We start from the raw sequence: 26,542 nt of genomic DNA, 5'->3' as shown, positions 1-26,542 counted from the left end.
TCAGCCAACTATAGGTGTGTTTCTTTGCACGCAATATGTCTGCAAGGGTACTGATTTCCTGTGTTAAAACCACCAAGAGAGATTATAGATTATAGAGATAATTTCAGTTTGCTCAGCGGCACGCCAAAGTTTTCTGTATAAAGTTTAAAAAAAAAAAACAAGGCAAAACATGTTTGTGGCACCACCTGCTCTTCTTCCTGAGAAAATCTAAAGATCGAAATTGAAAGTCTCCTCTTTGTATATATATATATATATATATCTTTAGTATCACGGAAAATGTTAATATTACAGCAGGTGTTTCCATTTGTAACTGTGACCTTCATATGATGGCAACTAAAAAAAGTTGTTTGTGCGGTGCTTCAGGTTGATATCCACATCATGACTAAATACGTACCATTACTTTGGGCGTGAGTGCTAGATGTTTAAATAAGGGCTGTCCGACTAAACCAGGGTCATGTAAGTGTCATGTTTTGTCATTTAAATGTTTATGTATGACTTCACCTTTTCCAAAGCTTTCCAGTGGGCCATGTTGGGAGTCTTTGGCAGGCTGGATCTGGCCCCCAAGCCTCATGTTTGACAAGTTGTGTTAAATGTATTGAGTGTGAGCTTACAGCTTTCTTTTTCTGCAAATAAGATCACTGCAGTCTCGTATCTCACAACAAACTTCAGACTGTGGCAGCAGGAAGTGGACACTGATAACACCACTTCCACAGTAACCTCACTTGAAATATGTCAACATTTTGCCGTCATTAAGTAACATTTGCTCTTCCTGTCTTTCTTGTTGTTTTCCATAACTCAAGGAACTTGTACAGCTTTTCAGTTAAGACTAGTGCATGCAAACACATTTGTTCTGTCACCCCACCAGCCATCTGGAAGTTGTTTAACTTCTAAGTTTAAAAACTAAACTTGATGAAACAATACAGAAACTGAAGTTTCCTGTTATAATTATCGGTCATTGCTTTTGAACACAAACCAGATGGGCTTGTAAAGCAAAACAAAATGAGATTACAAACAAGGACCATTCTTAAAAACTGCAAAAAGTTACAAATTATTCTGTAGTATAACTTTTTTTAATAGTCACACAGGCTGGAGGCTCTACTCTCCAATTCAAAAATCACAAAAATTATACAAAAAGTATAAAAATAATCACAACAGACAAAATACTTTTTCAGTAGTCGGTCTGTTTAACTAAACATTAACCCCAGTTGTCTGTGTCCTGCTTTGAGCATTTCGATCTATTTTCCCGACCGGACCGTATCACTGTAGCTCCTTAAAGACGAGCAGTTAGAAAAAAAGCTCCAGGAAAAATGCATGATGGACCGGCAGGTCGAGTCTTTGTGGGATTTCGGCCATTGAGAGCACGTCTTCGGTCATGAGGAAGGCGATGGGCCCGACGCGGGTCCACACACACTTCTCACACAGCGGCCCGCCTTGAGACAACCCATCGGTCTGCAGGAGGGCAAAAGTAGAAACAAGAATTAAATAATATTCTTATATTATAATATTATCCTTTACATCAAAGAAGGGTCTTACACATCGCATCTGCTGTCGGCACATGATGAAGGCTGAGCCTGGGGTGATGCAGTTGGGACAGTTTGCGATGGAGCATGGGAGAGGCTGGTCGCTCTTCAGTAGGGAACTGGGCATCTCTGACCTAAAAAAGTACTCCTAGAGATAACAGTGAGAAATGGCAGACAGTTTCATTTATATGGATAAAACCGCCTGGAATACAAGGAGCAGGACATTTGATAGACAGTCTGGGAGCGCGCACGCTAAAAACCAAACCTATGAGCCAGATCCAGCCCACCCGTGTCACCCAGCTGTTGCTGTGATGTGCACTGATACTCGTAAAGCATAAACCATGTCAAACTACATGTGGCACAACTTTTAGCTTTTGAGTTTCACAAGGCTGAACATGAAAAGAATCGTCTATGTACAAGAACAAAACGAATAGATGCCCATAGTAACAGTAGCTGGTCTTAGTGACTCAGCTATAAGGTGGCCGTTCTGACAATAGTTTTACATTTGGCTGGAGTCAGCGTCACTGCTGGCAGCATGATATGATACCTAGAACCTACAGAGGTTGCACAGGTAGTCTCACATCATTATCTTTCATTGCCAAAAGGTTTGCAGTGTCTCCCAGCACAGTCTAAGAGAATGGAGAAGATTCCAGCAGACAGGCAGTTACTTCAGTCTCAGACCAATCTAAAACAGACTTTGTGAGGGTGGCCTAAGGACCCAACATCCTCTACTGGGCCCTGTGTTCACTGCCTGGCATTGGTATTTGTCATATGATATCAGAATTGGCAGTTCTACCACTGATGCCCTGTGAGATAACAACAGGTTCACCGTGAGCACATGTAACAGACGTGAAAGGGTCTGGAGAAGCCATGGAGAGCATTATGCTGCCTGTAACATTGTTCAGTATGACCAGTTTGGTAGTGGATCAGTGATGGTCTGGGAAGCATATCCATCGAGGGACACACAGACCTCTACAGGTTAGGCAAAAGCACCCTGACTCCCATTAGGTATCGAGATGAAGTTCTTGGTGAGACCCTACGGTGGTGCAGTGGGTGCAGTTCGTCCTCCAGATGAACACTGAAATTACCGTGGTAACAACACTCCATGAAAAAGAAACAATACAGGGCCCATAAGTTTTGGTAGTAATTTATAGACAGAGAAGTGAAAGCCACTTGAGAAAACACAGGAAGTATAAAAGCAGAGCAAACATGATCAGCTATTTCTGTTTCTTCTTGCTTCAGGGAGATTCCTTCACTGTTTAAAGCTGCTATCGTATTGGAATCTGTTTCCTTAACCATCACACGTATATATAAAATCCTTAAACCATCTAGGAGGAGACAGAGGGTAAACTGTAAACGTAAACTGCACTTGCGATGGCAGCATTAACTTCATTGCTGTTGTGTTACCAAAGTTTCAAACTCTGTGTGCACTTTTTTTTTTCAAAAAAAACAAAAAACAAAACTGAGGTGAAGGTGTCATTACCACATACCCCTCCCCAAACAGAATCCAACAACCACCCAAGAAGCAAAAAGAAAAGACAACAACCGCAGACTATTATGGCCATGCAATTTCCCCACCACTCCTTTTAGAGTGTGCGTTTTAAACTGTGTTTGGCTTTCTGCAAAAACTGATCTCACTGACTCGGCTCCCAACATCTGTACACCGACTGGGCTGTATTTACAATGGGAAAACTTTATCGTGGAGTTCAGGCAACAGTCTATGTTTACAAAAGATAATCAAAGCTTGATAAAACCTCCCTAAACAGAAAACGTTTTAGTTTAGCTGTACTGGAAATATAAGGGGCTGAAAATCAAAGTCCTTTGAGTCACTGGAAATGCTAATTAACAAATACAGTGCTTTCAAAATACATCAGATCAATGAGAAAAAAAAAAAAATCATACTGGATATCTATACTGATATGGGAACAAAATATAATAATCGTTCCACAGACGATGCCATATCTCACCTGCTCCACACATCCCTGAGTCACCTGGACACTGGCAGAGGGAATTATGTTAGGATGCTGTTCGTGGACTACAGTTCAGCATTCAACACAATAATTCCCTCTAAGCTTTTCACCAAGTTGACGGATCTAGGACTCAGCTCATCACTGTGTCAGTGGATCCTCAACTTCCTCACAGACAGACCCCAATCAGTGAGGGTAGGAAAACAAGTCTCCCCCTCCATCTCACTCAGCACTGGAGTGCCTCAGGGCTGTGTTTTAAGCCCCCTGCTGTACTCACTGTACACTTATGACTGTGTAGCCACATCCGACACCACCTCCATTGTCAAGTTTGCTGACGACACTGCTGTTGTGGGCCTGATCTCCGACAACATCGAGACGGCCTACCTGGAGGAGATTAGGAACCTGGAGACCTGGTGCCAGGAGAATAACCTCTTCCTAAACATCAGCAAGACTAAGGAGCTGATCGTGGACTTCACTACAAAGCAGGCGAGGAATTACAAACCCCTCATCATCAGTTGCACGCCAGTGGAGAGAGTGGACAGTTTCCGATACCTGGGTGTCCACATCACTCAGGACCTGTCATGGTCCTGTCACATCAACACCCTGGTTAAGAAAGCCCGTCAGCGTCTCTTCTTCCTCAGAAGACTTAGAGACTTCCATCTGCCACTGAAGGTGCTCAAGAACTTCTACTCCTGCACCATCGAGAGCGTCCTGACGTCAAACATCTGCACCTGGTTTGGGAACAGCACCAAGCAGGACAGACGAGATCTGCAAAGGGTGGTGCGCTCGGCAGAACGCATCATTCAATCAGAGCTCCCTGACCTGCTGTCCATCTACACCAAGCGGTGCAAGTCCAAAGCTAGGAAGATTATGATGGACCTCTCCCATCCCAACAATGGACTCTTCTCACTGTTGAGGTCTGGGAAGCGCTTCCGCTCCCTTAAGGCCAAAACAGAGAGAATGAAGAGGAGCTTCTTCCCCCAGGCTATTCGGGGCCTGAACCAGGTGTAGGACTGGACTCTCACACACGTCACCACACGCACCACCACACATTTCCTATAATCCTATAATTCCTATAATTTATAATCCTTATCTTTATAATCTCTTCTGCTATTTGCACATTCTTTACTGTAAATTCCTAAGTTAATTTGTAAATTTTTGTAGTAAATTGTAAATATTGTAAAACTTTTCTTCTGTCATTTAATGGTCGGGCATTGTACAGCTACAAGCATTTCACCCCCATGTCATACTGTGTATGGTTGTGTGTGTGTGACAAATAAAATTTGAATTTGAATTTGAATTTGAAAATAACAAAAGGATGTCACATCATTTGATGGAAATGAAAATGATCATCCCACAGAGGGCTGAATTTAAAAACACCTTGAAAATCAAAGTGAAGAAAATGATGCTGCAGGCTGTTTCAATTTGCACCACCAAACCAGCCACGTTTGATGATGAAGCACAGTGTTCTCCATGGCTTCTCCACACCCTTTCACGCTTGTAACAACCCTCCTAGAAATCTCCTCCATGCTCTTCAGACTGTGCTGGGAGACACAGCAAACCTTCTGGCAAAGACATGCATTGATGTCCCATGTGAAAGAGTTGGACTACCTGTGCAACCTCTGTAGGGCCCAGGTACCTCCTCATGCTGACCCTAGCTTAGCTAAATGCTAAACTAGTGGAGAAACAGTCAGAAAAAAAGATGAGGAAAAACTTTCAGTGTCCAGCAAGTCATGTCTTTTTTTCCTCTGACAAAAGGGAAACACTGAGCACCTTCTTATATTATATTTTGTATTGAGGAAAGGGTGATTAGTGTTTGTATATACTGTCAAACAGTGATCACTGTCAAGAAGTGGTATTAAAAAAAGATTTTTTTTTAAATTGTTGGCACAGCTGCCTGTTATAGCAGTCGCTGTTCTACTTCATTGCTTTTTTATTTATTTTTTTTATTTTCACACTGAAAGATCTGCTGCCTGGAATAAATCCTGTAATCAGCTTGGGTCGTCTTCCAGATCCTGAAAGGAGTGACCCATCTGAATATCTTGTACTTACGTACAGATTTTAAGAAATCGCTCAGAAAGACATGACCAAATTTTGTAAATCTACAATTCTCCATTTAATTTTCCCAATTCTTGTTTTTGGAAGTCATTAAAAATATCTGCTGTGTAATCATTCCACCTTGGAAAAAGAATAGTTCAAAGAAATCCCCCCAAAAAGACCCACATAATTATGACAGTCATGCCCATGATGAGTGTATGGAAACTTCCAGCACAACTGTGTTTGTTTCATGGAGCTGCATTTAAACTTCCCCGGCCACATTCTGTACCTGGCTTTGGGGTTTTTCAGTCCGGAAGGCAGCAGAGGGATTGATGCATTTTTGGACTGAAAGTCATGCGAACCTGGTCATGTTACTGCAAAGAAATACTTCTTTGTCCTGAATACTGTACTGCCACGTGTAAAATGTGCTGAAAAGTAATTTTTGGAGGAAATTCTGTCTTTGAATCATAATGGAAAACACATGGATCCAAACCACCCTCAGTGCCACTTACTGGAAATTACGGGACACACAGTAAGGGAGAAGCAGCATTGCAGTAATCTGAAACTAGGAAGTCAACGACACTGTGTGGCTTCAAGCGTCAATAGGCGAAAGGGTTGACAACGTGAAGCTGGGCGGGTCCCGAGTTGAGAGCAAGGGGCAGCTTTTTTTCGTTCTTTAAATTTTCTCATTTCTTCATTCTTTTAAATGTGCTCCAGGTTGTGTTTAATGCTGTAACTGCTGTCACAGTCATTTCTCAAGGTTTGGTTTAAATGAAGTGCATCTATTCTCATGACCGTGTTGTTTCGATGCCATTATGAGGTTTACATGTGAAGGCGTTACTGAAACTGCACAGCAATAGGATAAGAAGTGAGATGCACAGTGAGAGTTTCGTACCCCAGCCATTGTGATGATGCGGCGGATGTTTTTTGTGATGATGAGAGTCGTTTTGGCACGAGTGACAGCCACGTACAGCAGGTTCCACTCATCGTCAGGAATTTTAGCTGTGTGTCGGGGGGAGAAACAACAACAGTTAAACAACATTCCCGCTTTCAGGTAGAAATCATCCTCCTTACTAGACGTGCTTCATGCCACTCGTGATAAAAAGGTCCAAGAAAAAAACAACAACAACCCAAAAAACATAACATACCAAATGAGAATTCAGGACTGTGGCGCAGGTTGTGCTTAGAACAGGGAACCTTGACAAAGTCATCAGTGACCATCACGGTGTCAAACTCCAGACCTTTAGACTTATGGACAGTTCCAACTATGAAGTCTGGAAGGAGAGCCAGAACACAGAGCGGAAAAACAACACTCATTAAAAGAAAGACTCCATCCTCCAGACAATTAAAGTCATCTAATCCTGAAAGAAAAAAGAGAGACAAAAGAAAAGATGTTCCAGCTCATGTGAACATCTCCATAACAATAAAATAAATAGTCTATAGTTGCTGATGGTGAGGTTTGAGAGACAAAGACTGTCACTGAGTAAGAAGACGACGAGTCCCCTGCTTTTTTTCTCTTGCTTCACTTCCTGGTGCTTGTTCCAATTTCAACAAATCAGCATCAAATTAAATAAAAAATTATTAAACACATAGAAAATTATTGAGTGTCGGCAGTGGTTATAGTGATGGCTGTCATCCATGTCATTTAAGCCCCTGGCATGACGCATGAAGTCATCACGAGAAGATTTATAGACATCACTATAAGGTTAATGTGAATGAGTCAGCAAAGGGATTTGGAATCATCTTCAAATTATTTAGAACAAATCCACTGTATTTTACTGTGATGGAGTCTGTACTGACCACCCCAACACAACAAACCAGGGTAGAAGTTTTTATTGGATGCAGATTCATATTTCAGGAGCTTTCACATGTACATGCAGTTAAAGAAAGGAACTGTGCAGAACTGACTGAAATCAAAGGTGCAGCAGGACAAAATAAGAGCTGGGAGTCAGTTTGCCAGTTTAAAAAAAAAAAAAGAAAAACATGAAAGGATCCATCCTGCCTTCTGTCAACCATTCAGGCTGTGTCTTGATTCATGCTCAGTCATCCAGATAAGTAAATCCCAAAGAAGATTCTGTTCTTCTGGACGTAGCGTTTTCAGTGCGAGAAACGTTTCTTCACTCATCCAAGTGACTGCAACTGTACTTTTTATAAGATTGGGGAAACCCGCAGTGAGCTGAGACTGAAGAAGTCACTTGGATGAGTGACAAAACGTTTCTCACACTGAAAACGCTACGTCCAGATGAATAGAATAAACTTTTGTGCATTGAGGCTGTGGGTACTGGTAGTGTAGTGATATAGGGAGGATTTTCTTGACACACCTTTGGGTCCATTATCAACAACTGAGCATTGTTTAAACATGACAACCACATGAAAGAAGTCCCAATGTACCCATCAGAAAACGGGTACATTGTGTCCTCCAAATCTGAGGTCATAGTCCTCAGCCGGAAAAGGGTGCAGCGCCCACTCCAGGTTAGGGACGAGTTTCTGCCCCAAGTGGAGGAGTTTAAATATCTCAGGGTCTTGTTCACGAATGATGAAGAAGAGAGCGGGAGTTCGACAGACGGATTGGTGCTGCAGCTGCAGTGATGCTGATGCTGTACCGGTCCATCATGGTGAAGAAAGAGCTGAGTGTAAAAGCGAAGCTCTCAATTTACTGGTCGATCTACGTCACTAACAGGAGATTCACATCATGTATGTGCAGCTGACAAATCTGAAGCAAGTCTGTGATTATGTTATGTCATCATGAAACAAAAACTGAAGTGGAACTGGAAGCAGAGCTTTCAAATGGACAGCAAACACAAGCAAATTCAAGAATAGCTAAAAATGAAGTAATGGATGTTTATGCTCCACCAAAGTAAAAAAAAAAAAAAAAAGTCTGAATTCCCCAGAAATGCTGTACAAACATTTGAATCTGGCTGCATGCAAAAATCTGAAGGGGATTTTTTATGAGTGTGGTTAAAATAGCACCATGTAGAAAGCAGAAGTTGTCTTTTTTCCTCCCACGACACGATATTCCTCACTATTGTAGTTACATCGTATCCTACTACGTTCTAAACGGAAATACAAAATCCAGTTTTTCAGTGAATGTAAAACCTAAAGAAACAAGCAAGAATCAGGAAAAAAACTGAGCTGCCGTTTCTTCATTTTTCAGCAAACACAAAATTATTTTAACTTCTAAAATCAATCCCGCTTTTGATACCCAAAAAGACATTTGCCATCCTTATTTGAGGAAAGGAATAAGTGTTTCTATCTTGGCCAGGTCTCCCTTGAAAAAGAGGTTTTTAATCTCAATGAGATCTTCCTGGTTAAATAAAGGTTAAAAAAAATAAATTAAATTCTTTTTAGTAACTGAAGTCACTTTATTAAGTTATTGTTTTTCCAGGCTTCTTTGTGGATAATGCAGTGTGTGTGTGTGTGTGTGTGTGTGTGTGTGTGTGTGTGTGTGTGTGTGTACCTGCATTGCATAAGTCGTTTTCAGAACAGGCCTTCAGTCTTGACACCAGCTCGGGGATTCGTTTCCGATACTTTTCCACGATGGTCACCTTTGCTTGGAGTTCATTATCTTCTGTTTGTTCAACATATTTTTTGAAAGCAAAGAAGGGATTCTCACTTCGACGAGAGGCGAACGAGCGGATCAGGGGGTCCCTGATGTCTGAAAGCAGAGAAAGTTCAACATTAGTGTCCGAAGTTTGAGTTCTTTGAAACGCTGTTTTTCCTTTTTTTACTTCATTTGTAAAACTAGAGCAATAACACAGCACAGAACAACGGAAATAAAGAGATTATTAAATATGTCCTGATCGTGGTTAAAAGGAGGAGTATGAATAAGGTTGATTATCACTGCAGGGTTATGGACTTCGTGGACATCTTTAATATTTGGATCATAATCAGAGGAAAGATGTTACCTCATGGATCTTTGAATACCTGAACTTCCAAAACACATTTGGGAACTTTTCATGAGTTTTTTAAACAAACAGTAAATGAAAGTGCTTGAGAACCGGACTCCCCACCAAATCTTTTGAACTGAACAAAACTTTTCAGATGAGAAGTGAAACGTCTTTGGAAACCTAAAAAATGAATCCCATTACCTTCAAGTTAAGCGCCTGACCTGGATGACTGAACCTACACAAACAAAGCTGTTGAAAGCACTAAAAGCCTTTTACCTAAAGGAAATAAATTATAATTACAGAATAAAAACTTTCTTTTCATGGGCCAGAGATACACTTTGTTATTTACTTTTTTTTTCTTCCCCTAAACAAAGCAACAATATGATTATTAGGATTTTGAAAGTTGCTGCTAAACAGCCACCTTCAGTCCCCACAATCTAACAGTGGCTGGTAAGATATGTTCGGCTCTGGTATCAATGGCAAGCTATAGAGCCACTCCAATCAGAAGATGGAGCAGATGGTCTAAAAAGTGGTCAATGCAGTTTGAAAGAGAGCAGATGGATTAAAACATGCATACAATTTATTTATTTGGCAAAGCAAATATACCACAAATATACTCCTGTCACAATAGTCTCATGCTATGAGAAATGCTATATTCCATTGCTGTGTATCATTTTATTCTTACAGTGAGGTCTTCGTTCTCCTTCTTGGAGCTGCTGCCCTGTTTGCTGCAGCAGGTGCCATACATCCATGATACGGTCCAGCCCGATGTTCTTTATATCCTGAGGGAAAATATCAATATCAGGTACTGATTTCTAAACGTTACATACATTGATAACAAACAATAAAGTCTTCATTTTTGATCAAATTTAACCCGCAACGTAACGCATCCCTTCGTATAATTATATGTGGATACACACTCACGCCAATGAAGTGGAGCCTGCAGCTGGGATTTGCATCTGTAAGTCGAACAGCTTCACTAAACACGCCGAAATTGCACCTAGATAAGATGGCTGTCTTCCCTCGGCTTTGGCATGCACCTGCCCCCACAGCCTCAACGACTCTGTCTGCAGCATTGTCACACACCCCGCCTACAGAATAAATAAAACAGTCAAAATCAATTATGCTCAAGTCTTTAAAAAACTGAAACTGGTTCTGAAAAACCACATATTTTTTCATTTTTAGGAAGAGTTTACCCTTCTGGTTTCCTCCGACAAGAATTTTCTGAACTCCCTTGCAAACTTTGAGGATGGTGGCACCCACATAGGCGATCTCAGCACCAAATCGAAAGCTCTGGACAACATAAATGGCATGAAGGTTTAATAATAGGAGCAAAAAGATTATACATGCTTGATCCTTTTTTTTAATAAAGACATTTAGAATTTACAGTTGAATAGCAGGGGAAAGTATAACTGCAAACTTTATAACATGCTTCAATACAATTTTATTGTTTTTATTTTATTGTATTGTATTATTATTGTAAGCCCCAATAATCATACGACATGAGCAAGTACTTGGCGACAGTGGGAAGGAAAAACTCCCTTTTAACAAGAAGAAACCTCTGGCAGAACCAGGCTCGGGGAGGGGCGGCCATCTGCTGTGACCGATTTATTTAGGGTGAGAGGAGGAAAAGATGCACACGAGGCAGTTGTCTTCCTGCTTGCAGGTGTCAGTCAGCTACTTGACACACGCCAACATAAGCAGGTTAAGTGAAGATAACATGCTACTTGAAACTGATAGCAGTTTTTCCTAGTGACATCATAATTCCTGCTGGAATATTTGGAAGAATCAGCCCAAGTGAAGCTGCAATCTCCCACGTTTAAGCTGAATGAGTGAGATGGTCACATGTCCTTTAATCTTCTTCAACTGCAACCTGATTTGCATTGTAACTGCTGATGTGCATGACTATGAGCTACTAGCTAATATTAGCTACTACTAGATTTAAGGTTTTAACTTTTCCTTGGAACTCCAAACTGACTGACAACATGCCGAAGGAAACTGCCGGTGTGGTCGCACTGTGCTAAAATGGAAAACGGATGGCCAAAAAGCTGAGTTTAAGCTTTGTTTACATGTCACCAGACTGTATCTGATGCCTCCTCTTTCATATAAACAGATGCCAAATTCAACAGTTCAACTCTTCTGGGACAGCTTTCTACAAGATGTAGGAGTGTGTTTATGGGAACAAAAACATTCTTTTTGATGATTATTCCAAAAGCACATTTGAGGTCCAGACTGTTCCTGCAAAGTTTGGAGCATGAAGTTGTGCAACATGTTTTGGTATGCTGAAGCGTTAAAGGTACCTTTCAGTGGAACTAAGGGGCTAATCCAACGCTTTGCATTCCGCTTGATGATGTAAGGCTTGAATGCAGCTGCTCAGGCATGAAGCTCTATACCCACCGCTCTTGAGCTAATCGGAAGCTTACATGAACTTTGGAGGTCTGCGGCGATTGATTTTTCAGAAAGCCTCTGCACACTATGGGCCTCGGCACCTGCTGACCTCGTTCTGTGATTTTATGCGGCCTACCATCTCATGGCTGTGTCGCTGTCATTCTCAATCGTTTCCCCTTTGTTATAATATCACTAACATCTGACTGTGGAATATTTAGTAGCGAGGAGCATGTGGCATCTATCACGGTACCACACTGGAATTCACTGAGCTCTTGAGAGCGATTCTATCACAAATGTTTATAGAAGCAGTCTGCATGCCTGGGTGATTTTATCCACCTGTGGTCATGGAAGTGACTGGAATACCTGAATTCAATGATGTAGATGGGTGAGTGAATACTTTTGGCAGTATAGTGCATCTTTCTTCTTTTGCTGTATTTGTCAACTTTGACACATCTGATGCATTTTCTGTCCACGTTTACCACGGTGTGTTTGGGTAGTTGTGTGTACCTGGGTGAGGTAATAGATGTGGGTGTGTTCAACAACATTCAAGGCATTAACAGCTCCTCTGAAGGTGTAGATCTGCTGATGAGGATCGCCAACCAGGATTTTCCCACAGCTCTGAGACAGCAGCACATCCATGATGGCTGAAACAAAACAAACAACAGTCAGTGGACAACATGAAAGCATAAAAGCTGAGCTAAATCATCAAGGATTTGCTTTTCTGCAAACATGTGAGCCTGTGGGAGTATTTCAGTACCGGGAGTGCAGTCCTGGGCTTCATCAATGAAAAGAGCATTGTATGCACCCGACAAGCAAGGCTTTGGGTCTTGGAGCTGCCATAACTTTAGGTAACCTGGGAATGAAATGTTCCAGGGATCCTCCATCATTTCTTTACACAACGTAGTAAACATAATTATATTTCTTCATTTCACAGTTGGCGTACCATCGTGGGTCATGTAATAGGCATCTTTTGACTTCTCATTCAGATCCTTCATTTTTTTCCAGATTCTCTGTGCATCACGGACGACCAACTGAAACAAGGATTTCATGATAACACAAAACACACTTTAGATGTAGCTTCATAATAATTTACTTCATAGGTACAGCGCCGATCTTTTATATACTTTAAAACGTTTATACCAGTTTTTCATCATGATCTATATCCTTGCGGAAGTTGTTTTTAGTCACACGAGAGTTGGGAACATGTCTTATAGTGATGGTTTCATCTGTAGAAGCCATAAAGGCATTGAGGGTTGTCATAACCACTTTGGCCTTGGTGAAGCCACCGCGGCCTTTGGGCAGAACAGAACTGATGGCGAAAGCCTTCATGTTAAAGGTCAGCTTGTCACGGAATTTGTATCTGAAAGGGAGAGAAGAGAGCACGATAGTATTAAAACGAAGGCCTGCCATCACGAGCATCTGAGAACTCTGATTCTCACCTCTTCCCTACGTCATTATAGGCCAACGAGTGGACGGTCTTGCAGTCCACGTTCCTGGGGAAGCGGCGGCGTGCCTCCGAAGCCACAGAATTGTTGAAGGCCACATAAAGGAAGCGAAGGTCCGGCCGCTGCTCAGCGTACTTCACTAGTGTGGTAGTCTTCCCAGTACCTGTGTCACACAGCACTGACCTTTAATGAAGCTACGACACAAAGACCCGTCATCTGCAAATGTAGCCTACATCACACAAGCTGCACTGATGACAAAAGATTCATATTTTACATCTATGTTCCCTACGGGCTGACGGCATCTTTATACCACTGTCTGCTGCAGAACCTTAAAGAGACCGGAGGTAAAAGGGCTCATTTCAGGCTAAAAGGCTTCATGTAATGCTCCTCCAGGGCAATCCCACAGCTATAACATAAAGAAATGAGCGTATAAAAATGAGCATATTAGACCCATTTTACCAAGGTGTTATAAAGGAGAAAGAGCGCCCCCTGGTGATGTCTCAAATCCTATAGCATTAAACGTATTTAGTGCAGACAGTACACGCAATGGGAACGAATGGGAAAAGTTAATAAAAATGGATATTGCAGTGTTGTTCTTCTATAAACATTCAATCCACTGGCCAGTGACACATACTCTGGCTGGCCTAAAAGATTCATGTAAGGGCACTGTCTCCAATTCCACTTCCTTACTGTACCTGCAAATGCTATTATCTTAACCACGTGGTCATCCTGGATATTGTGGCTGAGGATCTGCTGCTGTTCTTGCGTGAGGTGGATCTGGGGCCGCCTAGCAGAGACACCAGAAACAAACAAAAAAAGTGCTAAAACTCCTCAAGCATCAGTCCAGCTCTAATTATTTAAATGTCTGCTGAATATTACATATACAAGTTCAGAAAAAAGAAAATCACACTGGCTGTTAGTTTATTATGTGAATAAGCAAAAATCAATCAGAAAAAAATGGTCTCCAGTGAATTAGTTTGGCCTGCAGTTTGAATCCCTCTTAAGACCGTTAAACAAACATCATGAGCTGAAACATGATTAGATCCAGAAAAAAAAAAAGAAAAGGACTGAACCTCCATCAAGGAAGGTTTAAGCAACTTGCAAGTAATTATGACGGTATAAGGGGAGGAGGACTCGCTCTTTATGTAAACAACCGCTGGTGTTCCTCTAGTCACGTTAAGGTGAGGACGGCTGTGCGTAATAAACATACTGAACTGTTAGCAATTGGTCTTCGACCATATTATCTACCGTGAGAGTTTTCCCTCGTCATAATCATCATTGTTTACTCCCCTGGGCAGGGCTGATCACAACCTTGTCCACCTCCAGCCCTTTTACAAACCTATCATCCCGAGGCAACCTGCAGTCACAAAAATTGTTATAAGATGGACAAGGAAGACAGAAGAGACTCTGCAGGGCTGCTTTGAGGCAACGGACTGGGATGTTCTCTGTAATGCTCATGGGGACAATTTTGACAATCTGACTGGCTGTGTTACAGACTATAGCAACTTCTGTGCGGAAAATGTGGTTCCCAAAAAAAAAAACATTCATTGCTTCCCCAACAATAAACCTTGTTACCCAAGGTAACATCAAAGCTACGCTAAACAAGAAAAAGAGATTTTTCAGAAACTGTGACAAAGAACAGTTGAAATGTGTGCAGAAGGAGCTTAAAGCCAAGACTGCTGAGGGAAACAAGTCCCTCAGAAGAAAGCTGGAAAGCAAACTCCAAGAAAACAATACCAGGGAGGTGTGGAAGGGAATGTGGGCCATTACTGGCCTGAGACAAAAGAGGTGTGTGGATGGATGGGGATGTTGAATGCGCAATCAACCTAAATCTGCACTTCAATAGGTTTGACTGCCCTGCATCTCCTGTCCCCACACCCAGCTCTTCCCATCTTCTCCATCCCCCCCCCAGCTCTTCCCATCTTCTCCATCCCCCCCCCCCCTCCTGCTCCCTCAGCCTGTCTCTCTTTGTCCCTCTCAGCAGATGACATCAAAGGGGAACTGTGCATACTCCACTTCAGCAAAGCTGCTGGCCTTGATAGCGTCTGTTCCAGGGCCCTCAGGTGCTGTGCTGCCCAGCTGTCTAGAGCTCTATATCAGATCTTTAACATGAGTCTGAAACTGCAGAGGGTCCCATCACTCTGGAAGACATCCTGCCTGGTTCCTGTCCCCAAAAAGATCAACCCGTCGATCCCCAGTGACTACAAGCCAGTGGCTCTGACCTCACACGTCATGAAGACGTTGGAGAGACTCACCTGCATCTGCTGGTGGAGCCCTGGCTGAACTCCTTAAAGTTTGCTTATCAACCCCGTATCGCCATGGAGGACGCCATCACCTACCTGCTGGACCAGGCTTATTCTCATCTGGACATTGTTGAGAGCATTGTGAGGGTCATGTTCTTCGAATGCTTTTAACACGATCAGTCCATCACTGCTGGGCAATAAGCTCAAGAAAATGCAGGTGGATGCATCAACGGTAGCTTGGATTACGGACTATTTAACAAATTGACCACAGCATGTCTGGCTGAAGAGCTGCCACTCGAATAACATCCTAAGCCACAGTGCCACAGGGACTGTCCTATCACCATTCCTCTTTACCCTCTACATGTCTGACTTCAGGTACAAGTCTCAGTCATGTCATGTGCAGAAAGGAGGAGGAATACAACAGTGTGGTGGACAGCTTTGTTGTGTGGTGTGAGCTAAATCATTTCCAACTTAACATCGCAAAGACAAAGGAACTGATTGTCGACTTTAGGAAGCATGCTCCTCCTCCTACCCCTGTAACCATCAGAGGGGCTGTTGTGGAGGTAGTTGAGGACTACCGGTACCTGGGGGTACACACTGACTGTAAACTGGACGGTCCAAGAACACAGAAGCTGTCTTCAAGAAAGGCCAGAGCTGGCTTTTCCTACTGATGCAGCTTAGGTCCTTTAATGTTTGTAGGAAAATATTTACCAAGTTCTATCACTCTGTGGTAGAGAATGTTGTGTTCTTTGCAGCTTTGTGCTGCGGCAGTGGGGTGAAGACAGCTGATAGCAACAGGCTGAACAAGGCTGGTTCTGTCCTGGGTGTCAGACTGAGAACCCGATGGAGGTGTCTGAGAGGAGAATGCTAGAAAAGTGTCTCAGTATCATGGACAACCCTTCTACGCCTCCATGATGGGCCATCGGAGCACACGTAGGAAAAAAACCTCATCGCCTCTGAATGCAGAACTGACCACCACAGGAAATCCTTCCTGCCGGTGGCAATAAGACTGTACAACTCTTCTTTCATCGGTAGATGATTTTCTAGGATTAATATGATTGTATTTTGTTCTCACTCAGATTGTGCAATATTATTCACCTGTATGTTACTGAATGTTTGTTTCATCCCCCCATCATATGCTGCTACTCTCTTTATTCATTGCACTAACATTATGTCACTTGTCATAATTACTTGTAGTAATAGTTATGTTATTTTATCTGCGCTCATTTTTTCTCTTGTTGCATTGAGCATGTTTGCGACAAAAGAATTTCCCTCGGGATAAACAAAGTTCTTCTTATCTTAATCGGTTAATGGGCTTCACCTAATGAGAGTTTACCAGAGCTGACTGAAACTGCTGAGAATTATAGGATCAGTTGGAATAAATTCTTGCAACAACAAGAGAAACGCTTCAAATCACATACAGAAAGAAAGCTTGCTGAGCCGCTCTTATTCAGTCTTCTCAAAGTATTGAATAAAATATCGATATTTAGCGTCCCTGTATCGGTATTACAGAGCTAACATATTTTGACCTCACCTGCTCTGTGGAGAGCTGACAGGGAACGGGCCATTCTCCATCAGGTGAAGGACATAGTAAATGTTGTAATGCAACCTGAGCAGGCAGAAAAAAGAAAAACAAACAGTGTGCCGAATGATGAGAACAGAAATCCGGATTGCTACTCGTTATTCATCTTACCTGTTACTGACAGTGACTTTGTTCCTTTCTAAAGCGAGCAGCATCATGGCCATGTGGCAGAGGTACTCTGTGATGGCCGAGTGTGACATGCAGCCCGTGAGCAGAGACACTAAGGCCTGCACATCACCAACACCCTCACTCAGGATCAGTATGACAGCCATGGCTGCATACGGGTTAGGACCCTGGAAATCAGATCCATTGTGGACACACTTTAAAACTCAGATTGTCTCTATATGATCACATGGCATTTTTTATGTATTAATGAGTGAGTCATACAGTAATTCCAAGGTTAAAGTGCTTCTGAACATCAGAAATACGCAGTCTGATGGAGGCCTCAGCTTGAGGGAAAAGGCGATGTTTCTTTACACGCTCCAGAACGTCATCTGGCCTCAAGCGCTCTCCAACCTTATGCTGAGCCATTAAACTGATAATAAAGACAACACACACAAACACACAGAGTGACATTTTAAAAATGAGAAATTGATATCAAATTCCAGTCACACACACACACACACACACACACACACACACAATGTGAGATCAGCTTATTTACACTTTTTTTTTTTTTACAGCGAGGGTGGCCACAGCAACTCGTATACAGGAGAGACTTGCATCACTTCCCAAACCAACCTTCCCAGTCAGATCAAAAACAGTCATATTGGAATCATATTAACCAGAAATACATGAATAATTTTCTGCAGTTCTAGGCGAGACTTCTTGTGGTGGACATTTTACAAGAACTTCAACTGTTTTGTAATTTTTCTTATTAAAGAAAGAGTAACTTACACAACTAGCTTTCGTATGCTGTGCTCTGAAGGTGCTGGCCCTGTTATACCGCTGTTCCTCAGGATGGAGCAGATCTCCATCTCTGTATGCCTCTCTCTCATCATGTAGCGATAGTATTGTTTCTTGAAAGGCACAAACTGTGAAGAGAAGCACATCCAACATGACTTTGACATTTCGCTCCACGTGCTCATTTTGCGATTGTTGTTTGGTGTCATCTTACCGTGCTGTCCTGGACGATGTTCCTCCAGCGATGGCAAACGAGCCTGACATTGAGGTACAGGTCCTGGGCAGGTAGGAGGCACAGCACCTCTCTCAGCACCTCCTCTGGAAGGTCGTCCATGCAGCCCTGGGGTTTCAGCAAGCCGCTTCTGCTGCCCAGGAGCCCAAAGTGGGCATCGGGAAGGGCCTCCACCTCCTCTTCTTCATTATCAATGTCACACTGGTCAAATTCATCATCATTCCCAAACATCTCAGCCGTCATTCCCTCCAGATAATCCACTTGCTGCTCTTCCTTCACCTTAGACTGCGGCATCATCTCAACAGCCAACAGGCTGGCATCGTCAATCTCCTCCTCCTCGCCTGCCTCAGGCTCTGGCATCATCACAGCAGCTAAAAGACTGTCATCGATCTCCTCCTCCTCTGTTACCCTGAGCTGTGGTGCCAAAGGTACAGCCAACAGGCTGATATCGTCATCCTCATCCTCCTCTTCTTCTGCAGCTCTTGGCTCTTCCTTGGAGGTGGAAGGCAGGGAGGATTTGTGCAGACTGGAGCTGAGGACTCTCGCCACAGAAAAAAATTCATTGATACCCTTCTGTCTCCCAGAAGGACTTCCTGTGGCAGGTGCTAAGAGAAAAAGGACAAAGATTTATAATCTGATTCTTTAGACTTTTTGTCAAAAGGCAAAAAATACATCCATAAATCATTGGTTTAGTTTAGTAAGGTTGTCTGTTGTGTTCTTTCATTTGTCACTGAGCTGCTAAGTGTTGATTTATCAAATTCTAAGGTCTTTGCCGATCTCTGATAGTTTTATTGGTGGTTTTCAGCCTTATTTGCTCCAACATATCTTTGGGTCTCATATTTAAAATTGCATTAAATTTACAGTTAAATGCAGTGCACTTCAATCAGAGCTTGACTGCTGGGTTTACAGTCCACTACAAAAACTGTGTCTTCCTCCTAAAGACATGACACAAAGAAGCTGGGGTGGCTGTAGCTCACGTGGTAGAGCAGGTCATCTGTTAAGCAGTCAGCACTTAACAGTTATTGATTGGGTGAATTAATTAGTTGTATAAAGCACTTTGAGTGCTCATATAGAGTTGAAAAGTGCTATATAAGAACCAGTCCATTTAACATTTACCAAGTCACATGCTCAGTGTTCCTTTTCTCACACCACACTGTAATAAAAGCTTTACACCACATTACCAAACTTTGGCCGCTTAGTGGGTGTCCTGGGGTAAAGCCCCCGGTTCGGATCACGGTTGCCCATCCTCTGGTTAAAGGTGTGAGGCCGGGTGAGGACTGCTCTTTGTCCCAGTCCATCACAGTCTTCTGCATTCAGGTGCCTCCTCTTGGCCTTTCCTAGGAAACCACACAACATCCAGCCGTGGCAGAACAATTCAAATCACAGTACTGGGATTATCCTGCATGCAGGGTAAGCCTTTCCTTAGATTTCAGCCTACAATTGTTTGCTAACTAGTTTACCATTAAAGATTATATTCAGTTTTGTGGGATAAAACAAGGCAACAAGTCTAAAAAATCTCGTTAAAACTTTATTTTTCGTATACGTGCATTTCAAAAGTAGTACATGAGTACATACAGTGTACTTAGCTTTAAATCCTGAACTTACCTTTAACAGACACCTCCATTTTCTGCTGCTACACCTACAATCTTTCAGTAACAAAGCCCCATAATTTCACGTAAAGAAGTCTTTACACACGAACAGCCTCAGAAAATACACCCAAGCTAACGTCCACAAACGATCACTGCTAGCCCGTGTGTGCCTGCTAACATTAGCGGTACTTCTCCCAGAAGTACTGCTAATGCAAAAACTACTTTAAAAACGCGACTGCTCCTAAATGTAAGCGGACTAATTTAACGTTAACAGGGATTCATTGGAGAAAACGTTCATGTATGTTTTTGTTTTCGAGGAAAGCTTCTGAAGTTGCAGGTCTGGTGTAATTGGTCGGTTTGTTCTTCTTTGAATCTCAAACCAACTTGAAAGGCGCATCATCGCCACCTACTGGAAAGCTGAAATTCGCATTTTGCGACATCGAGCTAAGTTCCAGTTTTTCAATGGCTTGATCCAGATGCTACAAAGTTTTTGCAAAAGTGAGCAAGAACGATTAATGTAATCAATTTAAAAAACGATTAAATAAAATATAAAAGATTATCCTCTTATTTAAATGACAAACTGATTTGATTAGTAGACCCTTAATATAACAGATAGAACTCTGTTTGGCTTACAGGGCTCATTTACACATTCCCATATCTTATTTGAAATGGCAGCCATGTTTCTTATGAGCATTTACAACTGTAACAGCAAAAGAATAAAAAAATAATAATAATTTAAAAAAAAAATGCATCATAATAGTTCGATGTTGATTAAAGTGAGCACTCTAAGCATTTGCCTTCAAATCATTTTTTGTTCCACAAATTTCTTCACCAAAGCAGTAAAAAGTAAATTTTAAAAAACCAAACAAACAACCGTGTAGTTTCCATATCTTTGTTTGTTAAAGTGTAAATTTTAAAACAGAAGCACATATTCCAGAACAAGTAGGGGGAATATGTTTATTCATGGGTCAGTAATTTCTAAGTGCTAGGGTAAATACAGTACCAATCTCCAGGTAATTGCACCGCATCAATGTTTGAGGCACAGCAGTCACTGAAATCAATAGAGTTCATTTGCTGTACATTACAGAGAAGTTACGCTCTTAAAATGTTAATATATCTGCCAATTATGTTACCGTTATCACTTTGTGACAGTTTTTGTGACCATTGGCTCCTTTCCATTCTGAAATGACCAAAGGAGACATGAGCTGGAATTATTCAACTTAGTGAAGTCTGTTTTTTCCCCACAAAGCCCAAACAGCCAGCTTTTAAACGGGTAATTAGTTTGAGGTGGATTTTTCTCTCATTAAGTCAAACAGTATGTAAGCACATGTAAAGGAATGTTTTCAAATCAGTAAATACAACCTACAAGAACCTGTGTTAAGTCAAGCTATCTTATAAAAACTTGGAAACTACTATTTGTCAGGCTTAAAGCCCAACCATGAGTTATGGTGGAATCTTCACACCAAGAGCAAAAACTGGTCCAGCACATGTAGTGTAAACAGGGCTTCTTCATAGGTTTGCTTTCTCACAGCTTTGAATTCCTCCTCTGACTTCAAGTTTTCAGTTTTGAGTATGATTTTAAACACATAGCTCTATTAGTCTCAAAAGCACAAATATTTTGATTTCACAATTTGAAATAAAAAAAAAAAAAATCCTCATTTTTAAAAACACGCGTCCAAATTTTGTGCTCCTATGCAGAAGCCCCGTGTAACAAAAAAGAGACTATTTCTTCCTGTCAATCCTCATCTTCAGCAGGTTGCCTTCACTGCTTCAGCACAGGCAGCTCTCTTGGCTTAAAGAAGGCCTGAGCCATCCCCATGGCGAAGATGTACACCCTAGCATCCACCATTATTTTTTCCTTCTGCAACAAATCTGTGGGATAAAATGAGGGAAGCTCATGTTAGGCTTTAATTCTTACAGTCTGAATGCTTGCACAAACTTTAGTGTGTGAAAAGTCGCACCGTCTATTTTGGTCTGGAACTCGTCAAGCGGTAAAAGAATAACTTCGACAAATTCTGGAAGGAGAAGATCAATGAAATGGTCACATGGGCCTTTATGTCTGAGGGCTACTTAAAAAGGGAACTGAAACATGACTCACCTCCATCATCTGTGGGGGGGAAAAAAACAACACAAGAGAACAAGTTTAACATAATGATATTGGTTTTTTAAGAAGCATAAAAAGGGAAGACTGAGTTTCTCTTCATGTTTTAGGAGGTTTAACGCGTGAACGCTGCATAACAGTGGGACAATCTGATACGGACAGTTCATGTTTGAGTACAGATGCTTATGACAAAGGTAAAACTCACAGGAGACAGCAGATGCAATTAGTCTTGGTATTGTATCGGATCAATAGCACGACAGGATTGATACTTTGCTTCTAAATTGCCAATTGAACTGCAGAGGCTGGAAGGTTTGAATGTCAAAACCAACTGAGACTTTCGAGCCATTACACTAACCCAGACTGCTGCAGTAGGCTTCAGCATTAGATCAGCTGCTCAAGCAGGTGAGCTACAGTGACATGAAGTCACGAAGGTATTGTTAATTTTTAACAGAAAGATCACAAAATCTTCAATTTACAGATTGGAAAAATGATGAACCAACTACTCATTTTGGCCTAACTTTAATTAACACAACCAAAACCTCTAAATGACCATTTCATCCATTTGTGAATGAATTGTTAAGAAAAAAGGGGCACAGGCTTGTTAAGGCAGATACTTTGTGTGTGCTTCAATAAACTACACTACCATAACCTCTTGTTACTCCCAGCAATGTAAAAGCCTGCATGAGAAAAGTGAAGATCCAACTACCAAATGAATTCTAGAAGCTGTCCAAGGAGCTCATTACAGTAACGCATTTAAGCACCAAAACTAATTAAGAGTAAGCTAATATTCTCCTACTCTGACAGAAATCATGTTACAGGAGCAATAGTACAAATAAAAACTCCTTTGTCCCACACACCGTCAAACTGGTTAACTCCTCTCTGGAGGGGAGGGGAAAGGGAAGGACAAAGGAGGGTGGGGAAAACCAAACTAGTGTTTGCAAACAATCACTGAAGAAGAACTAATCACTGTGCAATAGACTGACAATAGTTGAAATGTGCAATAGACATTTGGCTGCTACATCTCATAAACGAGTATATTTCATTGCCTATTTATATATTTTGTATTTATATTTGTATATATGCTAATAGTATATTCTTTCATTCACCTTTACTTTATATTACATTCTATTTCTTTACTATGCAAATTTCTGTTGGCGTTCTGCTACTGGAAACTGAATTTCCTGGAGGAACCTACCCAAGGGATTAATAAAGTTCTATCCAGGTAAATCATAACATTTTGGTACAGATTAGAAGGCCTATTTCTTTTTTTGTTAACAGCACTACACAGTACTGTGTAGTTCCATCTACAACAACTTGAAGTCTCATGACATCTATGTTTTATCATCTGAGGAAAGAAACAATGTGACTAACACAAGAAAAACGAGCAAACATACTTATTAATTCCTGACAGTCTTGTAGTTCGGAGTTCAGCAACGTTACATCCTCTTCAAGACAGTTTCAGAAACGCTGGCTAACAGCTTCAAAAACAGCAGCGCTTACTGACAGAAAACTTCAACATATCCTCAAATTTTCACCTCACTACAGCTGCCTGACAGAAGTGAGCTTCACCGACTCATGACCTGTGTCAGACTCCTTTCAAAGTTTTACATCCTCCTCCAGAGTAAATAGATGTGGAAACTCTTCACACAGCATATAAACAGCTAAGGTGAACAGTGGACTGCTGGCCTATACAGACAGCAATAGACACCGGGGTCGATCCAGTCAGGGGTCACTTTGCTATCTGTGGGGAGTCATTTCTGTCCGTGATCATGTCAGATGAAACAGTGACCCATCAAGCATAGCTCAGGGTAAAAAATATATATTTGAAAGTCATCAAGTTTTCCCTCTAGAATAGAGTTTAATTATTTTAGCACCGGCTTCAGATTACTGCACAGGAATTCTGCTTGTAAGTGAATCTAAGAAAAGTGATGAAGGCAACATGGCCAACTGAATTATGTCCTAAACAAGTTAGAGTAAAAATGAATGATGATGGTGAAAAAACTGAGTTGTGAAAAGTTTTCTCACCCAGCTTCTGTGTTGGGTTGATATTCTCCACATCGTCACCATTGATGTTGACCAGGATAGTCTGAATGGTGCAGTTAGACAGACCAGGGTCCAGACAGGTTGCTGCAAGCACAGCAATAATGTTAGCCAAAACAAACTTATCAGTCTACTTAACCTTATCGCTCTTATTGGAATTTTCAAAGATAAAATGTGTATGGACACTTCATCCTGCCGATCCCTGAATTTCTGCAGTATGGTGTGTAATAGTACCTGGAGTGACTCCTACTACTTCTCCTGTGTAACCAGTTTCCTCCTTCAGTTCCCTCAGTGCAGCCGCCTCGGCAGTTTCCCCCTCATCGATCAATCCTAAACAACAGAAAAATAACAAAGTGCCAACTTGGAGATGATTAAGCACTTTTCATTACCCTGGAACATACTCCATCATCGAGCACATCATGAGTGAAAAAACTGACCTGCAGGAAACTCCAGAGTGCAGCATCCCAGAGGAGGGCGGAACTGCTTCACCATCACTACGCAGTCCTTATGCAGCGTCCGTTTCAGCAGAGCGATTATTCCCACACCTGGAGGAAATATGTGTTAGCCTTCAATAACTCTGGCAAAAGCTGAACAACCAGAAAATGAAAGAAGATACGCTCACCATCTGCTTCAGTGTTGGCCCGCCTCGTTGTCCGTTTCACAGTCTCCCAGGTTCTGGAGGTTTAAAACAGGTAATCAAAGTAGTTTAAGGGTGGACCTGTTGTGCTGTTCTACCATCCTTCCTTCCTCTTCCAGTTAAGCTAACTTTCTTCTGCCCATCAAAATCAACATTTTTGAACAGTTGGTGGGTGGGGCTCCTGAGAGGAAACATCCACATAACCATCTACTGACATCGTATAGAGACAAGAGCAGAAAAAACCTGTCTGAAACTGAGTGTTTCAGACAGGTTTGTACTTCGCTAAGAGTAAAAATGAATGATGATGGTGAAAAAAACTGAATTATGTGTCTACGTCGCTGGGTAGCAGTCTAAGCAGAGATGCTCAGACTTCCTTCTTCCTAGCCACCTCTTCCAAGTCTTCCATTGGAAAGAGTTTTTCCCCAATCCATCTGAGAGACATAACCTCCGCAGCAAATCCTAGGTCTACCCTGGGGTCTCCTCCAAGTAAGACATACCTTGCCTAGAAGGGACCCAGGCACTATGTTAGATGCTCAAACCACTTCAGACGACTCCTTTGTGGAGAGGCAGCGGTTCTACCCCGAGCCCCTTCTCGCCCTCAGCTCAGCCACCACTCGGAGGATGCTTATTTCCAGAGTGTGGATTCGCGATCTCATTCTTTCCATTGCTACCCATAGATCATGACCATTGGTGGGGGTAGGGATGTAGCACTAACAGTAAAACAGTACCGTTGCTTTCACATTTGACTCTCTCTTCACCTCAACAGACCAGCAATGTGTTCTGTGTTATTCTTTCAAGCTACTCCATTTCAGTTAAGCTATTATATTACACATTAAATCTATTGTTTTGTCTGGATAAACACCAAAATTTCCCAAATTTCTAAATTAAATAAAGATCTTTTTGTCACTGCACATACACTCATTATTTTAAACTCAGGCTATGTTTTATATTACTATCCACTATTTATCAGTGTTAATTAATCTCACTGAGAATATGGAAACCCACAGACAGAACAATACCTGGTGTTTCCAGCGGGGTCCACATATGTAGTCTTTTCCAGCTTCACCCATTTCCCTGCCGCAATAAGCTAGAAAACAAACACATACACACAGCTCATCACATGCCTACTGTTCAGTAAACTAACATGGAAGCTCCACATTGAAACTTTATTACTTTAAACTGTATAACACAATTTTTATATTACACAAGTGAAGCCAATTTATAGCCAATGCACTATTATAGCAATTTTATACTGCTAGCGTCGACATTTTTTTTTTCTGAACGCCCTCATTCACAAACATTTAAACACACACACACCTCTTCTTTCACAATGTGAGGAGCTGCAGTGTCTTTGGGTTCTTCGTGGTTGCTCATTGTTACTGTCCGACTGAAAATGAAAGAAAGACGAGTCAGAAAGCCTGACCTGGGCAGGAAAATACAGCAGTTGTATCGACCCGTGCTTAAACGCTGAAGAGACGTTTCAGATCATGAGCTACTCAATTAGCTGCCAGAGCCAGGCAACTGCAAGACCGTTCAATTTCCCCCTACCTTTCCGCATTTAGCTTTCCTTCCCTGTGTGTCTTTGTTTATTTAACGGCGGGTATCTGCTTTACCCTTCACAGTGCTACAAACTGCCAGAGCTCGAGTATTTCAAACTTTTAACAATCCGGTAAATTTGTAAAAAACACTCAAATTAACTCACGTGAACTCCCTTTCGTGTGTGACTAGTTGTAGAGAGTAGAGAAACGATGATGAGTCACTCTGCTGCCACTTCCTGATACAACAAACGTCACAATAATGGGAAGAACCGAGAAACTTAAATCTATTTCAATAAACAGTTTCAATGTTAACATTTTTAATGAAATATTTACAATACAAATCCAGCAATTACTTCATTCTAGTTTTAATTATCGGCTTTGTTTGCAGTAAAAAAAAAAAGACATTTCACGGAAAATACACCTATATATGAAT

At 41.7% G+C, this 26,542-nt stretch overlaps 2 protein-coding genes across 4 annotated transcripts; both read right to left on the bottom strand.

The window, feature by feature from the left end:
- Positions 1-1,030: 1,030 nt before the first annotated feature.
- Positions 1,031-20,897, bottom strand: fbh1 (F-box DNA helicase 1). Its single transcript, XM_086268146.1, has 21 exons — positions 19,810-20,897; positions 19,386-19,541; positions 18,187-18,809; positions 17,967-18,103; positions 17,457-17,604; positions 17,181-17,362; positions 17,022-17,096; positions 13,940-14,031; positions 13,239-13,407; positions 12,940-13,159; positions 12,743-12,830; positions 12,557-12,652; positions 12,307-12,443; positions 10,608-10,704; positions 10,336-10,502; positions 10,097-10,193; positions 8,982-9,179; positions 6,673-6,798; positions 6,420-6,526; positions 1,534-1,668; positions 1,031-1,449 (listed from the first exon to the last, which is right to left on the bottom strand). The coding sequence occupies exons 1-21, from the start codon at positions 19,826-19,828 to the stop codon at positions 1,285-1,287; spliced, it is 3,234 nt and encodes a 1,077-aa protein (XP_086124272.1). The 5' UTR covers positions 19,829-20,897; the 3' UTR covers positions 1,031-1,284.
- Positions 20,898-21,042: 145 nt separating this feature from the next.
- On the bottom strand, positions 21,043-26,396 carry nudt5 (nudix (nucleoside diphosphate linked moiety X)-type motif 5). Of its 3 annotated transcripts, none has more exons than XM_086268149.1 (10): positions 26,274-26,396; positions 25,889-25,958; positions 25,591-25,658; positions 24,557-24,609; positions 24,372-24,479; positions 24,169-24,264; positions 23,920-24,021; positions 21,892-21,900; positions 21,755-21,808; positions 21,043-21,665 (listed from the first exon to the last, which is right to left on the bottom strand). In XM_086268149.1, exons 2-10 carry the CDS (start codon positions 25,943-25,945, stop codon positions 21,556-21,558), a joined length of 657 nt encoding a protein of 218 aa, XP_086124275.1. In that variant the 5' UTR covers positions 25,946-25,958; positions 26,274-26,396; the 3' UTR covers positions 21,043-21,555. The 3 variants fall into 3 exon arrangements, with proteins under 3 accessions (XP_086124275.1, XP_086124276.1, XP_086124274.1); XM_086268150.1 differs by lacking the exon at positions 26,274-26,396 and adding an exon at positions 26,120-26,265; XM_086268148.1 differs by lacking the exon at positions 21,892-21,900 and having other exon boundaries at positions 26,274-26,345.
- Between the last annotated feature and the right edge of the window lie 146 nt (positions 26,397-26,542).

The sequence above is a fragment of the Aulonocara sp. 'chitande type north' Nkhata Bay genome, linkage group LG17, assembly GCF_057382095.1.
Source record: "Aulonocara sp. 'chitande type north' Nkhata Bay isolate Kocher_YH1m ecotype deep benthic linkage group LG17, A_spYH_male_GT1.1, whole genome shotgun sequence".
NCBI classification, from domain to species: Eukaryota; Metazoa; Chordata; class Actinopteri; order Cichliformes; family Cichlidae; genus Aulonocara; species Aulonocara sp. 'chitande type north' Nkhata Bay.
This window is presented reverse-complemented; position numbering and strand designations above follow the sequence as displayed.

Coding starts and splice junctions, on each gene's coding strand:
- nudt5 (XM_086268149.1), bottom strand. CDS start 25,945: ATGAGCAACCACGAAGAACCCAAAGACACTGCAGCTCCTCACATTGTG. Junction 24,480..24,556: donor GGCCAACACTGAAGCAGATG/GTGAGCGTATCT, acceptor TATTTCCTCCAG/GTGTGGGAATAATCGCTCTG. Junction 24,265..24,371: donor CACTCTGGAGTTTCCTGCAG/GTCAGTTTTTTC, acceptor TCTGTTGTTTAG/GATTGATCGATGAGGGGGAA.
- fbh1 (XM_086268146.1), bottom strand. Junction 17,363..17,456: donor ACTTTAACCTTGGAATTACT/GTATGACTCACT, acceptor TCTGATTTCCAG/GGTCCTAACCCGTATGCAGC. Junction 1,669..6,419: donor GCATCATCACAATGGCTGGG/GTACGAAACTCT, acceptor TGTTATCTCTAG/GAGTACTTTTTTAGGTCAGA.